This window comes from Cariama cristata, unplaced genomic scaffold (assembly GCF_000690535.1).
Source record: "Cariama cristata isolate BGI_N322 unplaced genomic scaffold, ASM69053v1 scaffold15484, whole genome shotgun sequence".
Lineage (NCBI taxonomy): Eukaryota > Metazoa > Chordata > Aves > Cariamiformes > Cariamidae > Cariama > Cariama cristata.
The window spans coordinates 42,163-53,196 of record NW_009612485.1 but is presented as its reverse complement, the minus strand read 5'-3'; the positions used below and the strand labels follow the sequence as shown (position 1 = coordinate 53,196).

The window sequence follows — 11,034 nt, the reverse complement described above, 5'->3', positions numbered from 1 at the left end:
GCTTTTATTACGGGAAGTTTTGTTGCTGCCGTGGATGTAACGTGTAGATGTAAATTTTTCTATTTTATGAATTTACTTAAGAGCCTTAAGCGCATTTCAGGCAGTAAGACAAAATCTTTCATTCACTGGTTTTGTCTTTGTCATTTTAAATGGAGTGTAAATTTTCGTGGATGCTTCGTAGGTGAACACAATAAAGGACTTTAAAATGGATATGTTAGTTTCTCATACCCGGTCTTTTTTTCTGCGAAGGGCTTGTGTTAACCTGCACGTTGTTTTGTGAATTAGGTGCTTCTGCTTAAGATTTCTGCATAAGGAGGATGTTTCTCATTGCATTTCTGTTGGTTGCTGCATTAAAAATGACGGGGGCGGAGGGGGGGGAACAAAACCCTGAAGGGTCTGCAGGGGAGGGTAATTCTCTTGTATTCTTCTTGAACTTGAACGTTAAGAGATAAGATAATTAGAAAACGTGTGGTTTGGATTTTTCCACTACATGTAAGTTTATTGCGTTAGATTGCTCTGTATCTGAGCTTGGTCCTTTTGGTTTAACCAGATGTCATATGCAGCTTACGAATATCTGAAACACCTGACAAAGTGTGATGTTGTGTTTTACTTTATTATATGTAAACAATACTTAAGTATTATTTAGAAGAAATTTACTATTTTAGAGGAGTCCTTAAGGGCTGACCATGCAAATATGTTTGATGTGGAAATGTATCACCTGAACACATTGGGAATAATTGTGTGTCGAAACTGGGGAGATGCTTAGCATTTTCAGGACCACACTGTGTAGGATATAACAAAACATATTAAATACATACTCCTTATTTATTTATATTTATTAAGTTGTAATTGGCTTTTTGTAGAAATATTTTTCATGTTACAAAAATTTGAAATACAACAACAATGCCTGGAAGCCAGCATATTGATTGGGAGCTTCATTGTACCTCTGGGTACAAGAATGACACCCTTTTTTTTCTGGGGAGGGTAGAAGTGCTGAGGCATTCATTTTTTTTCCCTCCTCCTTAAAATACTTTGCTGAAGATCTCTCAATTTAGGGTGTTTTCTGAAAGCTTTCTCAAAGAAAATTAAAGTATTGATGGTTATTTTATGATACTTCTATGGGAAGAGCAAGCTAAGAATAAATCAATGTGTCTACTAAGAGCAGTGTTTATAAGGGCCGGGGCCTTTACCAGTTTTTCAGTTGAGTATTGCTGTTATAAGTATGTGTTCTTAGGTAGTCCCAGACTGCCAATCATTATCTTTGATTTTAGAAAATACCATTTACAGTAGTAATTTACGGTAGTGTTCCTGCCTGTAGACAGAGAGGTCATGTATCCCTTTTTTTACTGTAAAAATCATTCCCTGGTCTCAGCTGAGTGCTGTCTAAGGAAGAGCTTTCGCATAAAGAACTGAAATAGGTTTAAATGAACCTTCTCCTGAAAGTAGTTAAAAAGAAAATTATATTTTTCAAAACAGCAAAGCAATACTGGATGCATACATATTTTAAAAATTTAGCCTTGAGACACTGCTCTGGGAGTCTCAGTTTGGATTTAATGAAATTCTTCATTGTGGGATCCGATGGTAATTTACTCCTTCCTGATGCAAGATGGCATGCTATAATTAAAAAAAAATCAATGACAATATTAATGGAATGTTGTAAAGTGATACTGTTTTATTGGCTGATGCTAATAAAGCATTTTCGCAGTATTTTCTCCTAAATACACAGGAGAAGGGGAATTCAAAGGAAAAACTTGGGATCTTAATAGTTAAAGGCAAGAGAGGTATGAGTAAGTTTAGAATTGACAATGTACAGAGTTGTGGCTTTCTGCCTTGTTTCTCTGCCCTTTTTTAAAACATATGATTGGACCACTTCTATGATTGTGCGAGTGTATAACGTGGTATACTACAGAAAGAAGCTGTGAAGAACCACAGTTAATCACTGTACTACATTTTTTGCTGTTTCCAATAATAAGATTTGCATGCGTATGTGGTGTGTGAAACTAAATCATTTGCACTACTGAAATCTATGAGCAAAAATATCCAGTTGTGGGAGAATTGCGGGTCTTATCTGTTGTTAATTGTTCCAGCGTTAGCAGTAAGGGGTTTTCCTGCTGTCACTGCATTCCTTTAAGAACCGAAAGCAGATATAAAAAAAAAAAAATCTGTGATTGCATAGTTGATGCAACTCCGTCCTTTGTCTGCAGCGAGGATTTAGAAGAGTATACTAAGTAATGGCTGGATATCAGCTACATCAACCGAGGTACAGCTTCAACATGTTTAGTGCTAGTCTGTCATCATTCATCTGCATTTTTAGTGGAATTTTGAGGTATTCATAATATTACGTGCACAGAAGGTGCCATCCCATAACTTTGGAAATTTTTATAGTCCTGTTAGCTACTGGGAAGATGCTCCTTTTAGTAATAATTTGCTTTCCTTGCAGAAATTTTAATTTGAATTAAAATTATAGTCTTAATTTGTATTGAATTTTCTATGTAGCACAATATGTAATATATTTGGGCATCTAATTACATAATCTGAAAATAAATTAAATTGCTTATTGAGAAGGAAGAAAAGCCTAGCATATTCTTCCTGTAATCTCAGATTGATATAATTTAAAATAATTTTTCATATCCATTTACATTAAAAAAGAAGGATTATCTGAACATAAAGGCGGTGGTCAGGAAATTGTGGAGTATTGCATTACTTCTGAAATTGCTATATTAAATTAGCCATTTATTTTCTACGGCTGTATCTTACTTTGTAATAGCTAGTGTTCGTTAGCTACCGTAAGAGTTTCAGATAGTTGTGACAATAATTTAGGAGTGATAGAGCACTGCGTTAAGGTTCTGAAGCTGTTTTGTAATTCTTGCAGTGGTGAAAGAATTGGATTTTGGAGCTAAACTTAAAACTACATTAAAATTTGATTGTATGGGTGCAGTTGGGTGACTACTTTCCTCATTGATGATGTTTGACTTGAGTTTTTATAATACTACCTGGTCGGTGGACCTAACTTACTCTGTTATGGTATCATCCAGAAGTGGCATCGGGGAGTTCTTGTAGCTGTGCAAGAAGAATGTGGTGATGTTGTCATCCCCAAGAATTAATATCGCAGATTTAAAGACAATTTGAGGGAAGTAGGTTTGAGGAAATAATATGGGGAGAAAGTGTTGAAAGGATGATCGTGACAGGAGGTGATAAAAGTTCTTTGGTTCTTTTGTATTCTTAGTCAAGTTGAAACCTCCTTGGGGTGGATGGGTGACTTTTTCTTGAAATTGCCATCTTTGTGGACTGCTTGCTGCTTCCTTCGCTTGAGGATTTCAAGAGTATAAAAGAAGGAATAATCTCTACTCAGTTCCTTCCTTGACAATGAAGATACAGTAAGCATGGATTGTGTTTTCCACATTTTTCTTCTTTCTCTTTAAGATTATTTGTTACTCTATTTTGTGGTTTTTTCATATTAAAAAAAGAAAAGGACAAAAATCATACCCACCTGGCATGGGTGTCTTGGCCTGCACAGAGGGATGATTCTGCATCACCTGCTGAAGTGAAGGCATGTAATACAGTCCTAAAAAAGCAGGTAAAGCAATGTAGCACCAAAATTGACTTTTCACATCATCTTGCCTTGGTGGCTTCTTGCCTGCCTTGAATGACACCTGGAGCATCAGTTTCCTCGTGCAGAGTGAGCCTGGTGCCTGACACAGTGGAGACCGCCTGATTCTGTGGGTCAGCCCAGTGCAGCGTGGCCCTTGGCACCAACAGTGTCGCATCTCCCTTCGTAATGGTGACTTGGTTTGGTACCAAGGATCCAATGCTGTCAGCTCTGGTGAGCCACAGGTCTTGCAGTAAACATTGTAACTGCCGTTAAGATGCTTTGATCCATTCAGTTTTTAGGGTCTTCATAGACTGTAGTGCCTGTTGTTGATAAGGCTTCATGTTTTACAGTAAATTAATGTCAAGTCTACTGTGAAGTTTAGTTTACTTCTGGATTAGTGCAATAGTGTGAGTTGGGTTAGGTCTTGGGTCTTTCTGGATCCCTTGATTCTGGCTTAGTGGTAGGTGTCTCAGAGATTTCAGACACTGAAGCCATTAATTCTTAGAGATTGACTTACTTTATTATTTGCCTTGCTTAACTATGTTAGCTCTTAACTCTATTGTGGTATATTGCATTGCAGTAGGATTGTCAAATACCTTGTACCACAAAGTAGTTGCAAGTTTCTATCATATTTTGGATTTAGATATGTAGACTTAAACAAATTCTTGTGGTAGGATAGGGGTCAACTTTTTATGAGATCCGGAAGAGCAAAAGCAAGATTGGTGCTACAACAGTAAAAGTAGCATATTTTTGAGCCTTGCTCTCAAAAGCATTTGTACTTTCCTATTCATTTCTGCACCACCCAGTTTCAGGTAGTTCTGACTTGAGCTTTTATTCTGCGTTCACTTCCCACAACTCCTAAAACTCTTCATTTACTGTGTGATACTGTCACTTATTTCCAATTCTTGGATATGAGAGGGTGGGAAAGTACAAGATTTTAGTCTTGTGCAACAGAGATTTAAGCTAGAGATTTTTCACATGTGAAAGCCTTGCTCTCTGTATATTCCTGTAGCTGCTTCTGTGGAGTCACTTCATCTGCACTGAGAACTTGTGTAAGAGTCTTTTGGGTTGCAGCAAATTGCAAAATAATTCACAATCTCCACACTTTAATGCCCCATAGCAATGCAAACGACATGGAGGAAGGCTAATTCAACCTTCTCTCTTGTATTTTGTGGAAACACTCTGTCAAAGAAATGTTACGTGCTTTCTCTTTCTCTGAAAGCAAGTTTGTGTAGCTGTACCTTATGAAAGAGGTTCAGCATCCTCAAGACAGGTATGATACCAGAAATGGAGATCTTGGTAAAATTGAGTTTAGTAAGAAGCTCAACATTTACTCTCCACATGTGAAAATTCTTGGATGTAATTGGAATTGCCTTTTAATGAATGTGAGAATCTCAGAAGTAAAAGGGTAAAACTGACATGGCTATATGCCAGGGTTTGAGGAACTGGTGTAATTTTAAAAGATTGAGGAAAATAGGGAAGTGGGACAAAAGAGAAATGGGGGAACAGAAGCCCCTAAGCATTGAGGGGAATTAGAAGACCCAAAGCAACAAGGCAGTTGTCAAAAACAAGAGAAAAGAACGGGAATCAAGCTAAAGATGTAACAGTGAAGGCTACCAGTGGGGAGTTTACAAAGAGTTGGCGGGTCTGTTCCATCAGAGGCTTTAACGGATCAGTTTTCTATTAGAGGGCTATTGCAGATAGCTGCATAGGACCGGCTTTTCCCTGGCAGCAGAAACGAGGCAGCGCAGAAGGGACACTGTTAGAAGATAAGATTTCTAGAATAACCTGACAGTTTTGAAATAAAATGTCAGCCAATATGGATAATACAGTCCTAACACTGGAATGGTAAATAGAGGTGTCAGCACAGAAGTCTGTTGAGAACTGCCGTTCCTTCAGTAAGTATCATAGCAATGGAGACGTTGAAATAAGTTGGCCTTTCTTAGGCTTAGCTGTTGCCTTTTGTAATGGGTAGTTTTGCACTGTGCATGCAAATCTGAGTGAGGGCTGGTTAAATTTTCTACCAGACCTCTTGTCAGATTTTTTTAATGAAATAGAGGGGTTCATGCACAGCCGCTGGAAGAGAAAATCAGTTTTGGCGCTTTTGTTCTCATGAATTTAGTGCACTACGCTAATTCGGTACACTTATCTGTAATTAAATATAACATTTAATTAAAATTTACACATTGACATTTGTTTTGAAATAGCTGATAGATACAAAATTGTGAAAGAATCTGAAAAACTGATACTCCCAATACAACTCTCAAGCTTCTTTGATGCAGTTCCACAGATCCATAATCACCAGTCTTGATAGTTGAAGAGTTTATACAGACAGGGATAGAGCAAAGGCAACTTCTTCATGCGTAGTTGCTAATATACATCACTGTGTTAAGGCATGTAGTTAGTAATAGCATGGGTGCACTGTTGATGTCCGATTTGCATTTCTTGCTTCTACAGTTAGCTACAGTTGGTTTAAGGCAAAGTTAACTTGCTTCTTGACAAAGTTTCTGCTTCTAGATAATATTACCCGTAACTAGGTTCAGTTGCTTACTAACATGTATTGTATTGTTTTGTTATTATGGCCTGATGCTACTGCTGGTATTGCAGGTGAGATCTTTGCTGTCCGTCAGTGAGCTGTTACCCTATCGAGATAGTCTCATAAAACTGCAAAAATATTTTCATGTTCAATTTGAAGCAGGGAAATTGAAGGTTTAGGATTTCTTATGCTTACTGCTCCTAGAAATAAAGTAATGTTGAAGTCTGTACCTCTGCATGCTAAAGGGAACTAGAAAGCACTTTCCAGTTAAATTCTACAGAATATAAACAGAACTGTTCTAGGCCAGGCAGTAACCAAAGACTTGTTTAAAAAAACCCCTTTTAAGTCCTGACCAAGAATTACTGACTTGTTTGGTTTCACTCACATCTGTAATTCAGTTGATTATTGTAGGACTACTTATGAATGGAAACATTTTCAGGATTTTAGGTCAAAAAAATAGAAAAACAAAATAATAAAGTGAATCGTATGAAGCACTACATGCTTTTTTCTTGAAATTTTGGATAGATACTTTTGTGTGTTTATCAGTGTGACACATGAATCCAGTAACGCTAATCAACACAATAACACTCTTCAACATAAATTCTGATTTTGCTTTTATTGCAGTTATTTGTGAATGAACTTAGCTGAATATGGATCCAGGTGGTGGAAGTCTTGGATTGCAAACACAAGAATCCAAAATGCCTCACACTATGATTATGCAGGATTTTGGTAAACATTTTAACTATTAAAAATAACTAATAAAATCAAGACTGTTTTTCAAGTTTTTGCTATGTGTTTATGAAAGATACCAAGATGTAGAGTTGACTAATATAATAATGCTATTTGCATGGCTGTTTTGAGAAAATTCAAAATTTAAGGTGGTATATAATATGTCTTTGTATACTTTGGTTGCTGATGTTGAAATAGTCACTTATTCCAAAATATTGAAGTAATTCGGGGAAAAAAAAGGAAGTCTGTGGCCCAGAGTACTCTAGACGAGACAGAAAATGTTAACTGGAGTTCAGTGGTTTTGTGCTGCGTGTACTTCTGCTTGAAATCACATTGACTAGTTGTTACATCTCCGACATACAGGAGATGTAAGTAACATCCATTACAGGATGTAAACAACATCCGAGCTTTTGTGTGCTTACCTTGATTACTGTCTCCAGTTCTCCTTTAGGGTATTTCAGTAAATGTGCTGGGAAATAATATCTTTGTCTGTGTGACAACAGATAACTTATTACATAGACAACAATTTACAGATTTAGGTAAATCTGCATGTTCACGTGTGCTTAGAAGTCTTCTGTCAAGAACATCAGTCCTGGGACTGCACTGATGTAAGAAAACTTGTTTCTAAATAATTTTTTTTTTTTTTTTTAAATGAATACTGTTTCTGTTGATGGCGGTTCTAAATAACCTCAGCAATTTTGAAGGTTTAGAGGAAGGACAGCAAGAAATCTCCACTCTTCTTTGTGGGTCTCTCTTTCTGCAGTATAGCAGGAGATGACTGTCTGAAGTATTGGGAAGGACCATGTCTTTGTTCTAACATGAATTAATATCCCTCAGAGTATTCCAAAATAATTGCATTTGCAGTACATTGCTGAATAATTCTGATAAGAACCATTTTCTTGAGCATTTTTTTCATTAAGATTAAAATTACTAGTTATGTGTGTTAAAATAATTCACTGTGTATTATTTTTTATGTATAGAAAAGTAGTCTGCAAATGTGACTGGCCAGTCAAGTCTGTTAATGAAAATCAGGTTTCTGCTTCTAGCCATTCCTTGCAACGTGGCAAGTTGTTGGAAACTGTGCTATAAGTATTGCATACAACTGAGTATTTATTTTTATCAAGGCCCATGCAGTCTAAAGGATGAGAGTCCTTTTGTTGTAACAGCAATTAATGTACTGTTGCCACACTTACAGTATCACGCAAGAATTCTGTGAGGGTTCAGATTGCTACTGTAATCAAAAGTTTTCTAACTAGAATTTAGTAAAAGGTGAAATTGCAAACTGGCCTGTAGTTTCTAACATATCAGCATTGTAAAACCTAAATTTGGGGCAAACTCCACATTATGTCGTAAAGAAGTGGCATGGTTTGGATTTTTTTAATTTAAAGAATACAGGCTGCTTTGGATAGTCTTTATCAGGTAAAATGCAGAATGTAGATTGTTGAAAAGTAGCAGATTTGTACATCTGTGTTTAACTTCCTATACAATTATTCCATTCCTTAGATAACTTAATTGCTAATGCAGTAATTTTAACATTTTTCTCCTCGTTCATGATTGTTTCATAGTGGCTGGAATGGCTGGCACTGCTCATATTGATGGAGACCATATTGTTGTATCAGTCCCCGAAGCTGTCCTAGTTTCTGATGTTGTTACCGATGATGGAATAACTCTTGATCATGGCTTAGCGGCTGAAGTTGTCCAGGGACCTGACATCATCACTGAAACTGATGTTGTAACAGAAGGTGTAATTGTTCCCGATTCTGTTTTGGAAGCTGATGTTGCTATTGAAGAAGCTTTAGATACCAGTGATCATGTTTTGACTTCTGATCTAATAACAGAAACCGTTCGAGTTCCCGATCAGGTGTTTGTGGCTGACCTTGTTACGGGTTCTGATGGACATTTGGAGCATGTGGTGCAAGACTCCGTGTCAGGAGCCAACTCACCTACAATGGTTTCAGAAGAAGTTCTTGTAACGAACTCAGATTCTGAAGCAGTCATTCAAGCAGCTGGTACTGTTCCTGGCTCAACAGTGACTATAAAAACAGAAGACGATGATGATGGCAAGAGTACATCTGAAGACTACTTAATGATATCTTGTAAGTTAAACAAAGGTAGATATAAACAGGCGATTATCTGAAGTAGAAGTGGTCTGGTGGGGAGAAGTTGACTGTAACTGAACTCTTGTTGCATACTTGACTGGAACTCTCAAATAATAGTCTGTTGCCCAGTTAACTCCTGGTGTCTGGATTTGGGGTTTCTTGATGAAAAATCCACTGTTGCTGATACAGCAAGAAAGAGAATAACACTCGTGCTGTTGAGTGAATGCGTGTGTGTGTTTGTGTTTCTAAAACTAGATATTTCTGAAAATTAAGAAAAATGCATTGGGAAGTTAAACATTCCACATATTTGAGTATAATGCTTTTTTTAAAAATACACAGGTATATTACCATGTTAAGTAGATTCCCGTAAAAATAACGTGTTGGGTTTAATCAGTAGAATTCAACAAAGAAATAGGTTTTTAAGATATCTGACTCATAAAGTTTTCTCATATGTGTCCACAAAATATTGTTTGTTTAGCTGTATTAAAAATGATAATATACATTTTATTCTATGCTCTGCTGTTCTGGACTGAACTGGACATTAAGGGGTTGTGTGCTTTAATTGATTGGCACTCTAACACTGGAAGGTGACTACTTATCTCAGTTTTCACACGGCATTCAACTCTGTGGAAACTGTATGGCCTTATACTACTTGTTGAGTGAGAGCTACTGAAAGGACCTTAGGTACATTATGTTTTCTTCAGTGGTTATATTATACTCAAGATACCACTATTGTTACACAAAGTTGATAATATGTGTGGTAGTTCATTTTAGATTTTTGACTTCTCCAAATTAGTTATTGTAATGTGAGTAGGTCAAAACAGATTTTGTTTAGGCGGAAGCAATACGTTAAAGAAAAGGCAATGCCGAGTGTGTCAGTGTCAGTCTGTTCAGAAAGCTGCATTTAGTAAAAATTTCAAGACAGAGGACGTGACTGATCAGTGACTATAGTGATTTCAGTATTTCATAGCATTTATGTCCATTATGCAAAATACATTTTTGGTATTTATTTTTTGTTTAGTGTAGGATGGACAGCAATGATTTTTTTATTATTCTATCATTACTGTAATGCCATATGTCACTAATAGAAGTCAAAAAGGGTTTTTTTGAAAGAGAACCAAAAAAACCTCAGTCTGAAAGCAAATTAGACCTACAACAGAAAAATTCCTGTGTCTTGGTAAATAAAGGAACACCATTTTTAGAGTCAGTTGTTTCATTGAAAAAATTCCTCCTTTCTGACAGAGTGCTTACGATGAATTGTATTCTGTCGCTGCAATATTTCCAACTGCATCTTTGTAATTGTAAGTAAAGTCATATTTGGAATTCCTTCTAAGGTAGATAAGTGTGATTGATAATGATGATCACTGCACTTAGACCAGAGCATCTTAAACTTTCAGTAGCAGTTACCTGATGACCCTAGCTGTCTCTGATACGGTTACAGTTTTTTCAGGTGTTCTGAAACCTACCGATGGCTTTTGCAATGTTTCAAAGCCAGTTTGAGACCTAGTTTTCAGCAAATTAGATTTATATATATGTATAATCATGATATGCCTGAACAATCACAGTTAGTACCTACATTATTAGTCTAGAATTTTGTTTTAAGTAATCATTTTAGATAAATTAAGGCAGTGATAGAATCATAAGTCGTTTAGTTTGGAAAAGACCTTTAAGATCATTGAGTTCAGCCGTTAACCTAGCATGGCCAAGTCCACCCGTACACCATGTTCCTAAGAGCCACATCCACACTTTTTTAAAATACCTCCAGGGATGGGGACTCCACCACTTCCCTGGGCAGCCTGTTCCAGTGCTTGACAACCCTTTCAGCAAAGAAATTTTTCCTAATACCCAACCTTAACCTCCCCAGCGCAACGTGAGGCCATTTCCCCTTGTCCTGTCGCTTGTTACTTGGGAGAAGAGACCAACCCCCACCTCGCTGCAACCTCCTTTCAAGTAGATGTAGAGAGTGATCAGGTCTCCCCTCAGCCTCCTCTTCTCCAGGCTAAACACCCCCAGCTCCCTCAGCCGCTCCCCATCAGACTTGTGCTCCAGACCCTTCACCACCTTCGTTGCTCTTCTCT

The 11,034-nt window shown here is 37.1% G+C and overlaps 1 protein-coding gene across 2 annotated transcripts in view; it reads left to right on the top strand.

The window, feature by feature from the left end:
* Nucleotides 1-6,778: 6,778 nt before the first annotated feature.
* Nucleotides 6,779-11,034, top strand: part of ZNF711 (zinc finger protein 711) — an 18,325-nt gene continuing 14,069 nt past the window's right edge. For both annotated transcript variants that reach the window (XM_009698668.1, XM_009698667.1), the window contains exons 1-2: nt 6,779-6,857; nt 8,423-8,953. In XM_009698668.1, coding sequence (XP_009696970.1) covers nt 6,779-6,857; nt 8,423-8,953 — 610 coding nt within the window. The remainder of the gene's footprint in view (nt 6,858-8,422; nt 8,954-11,034) is intronic.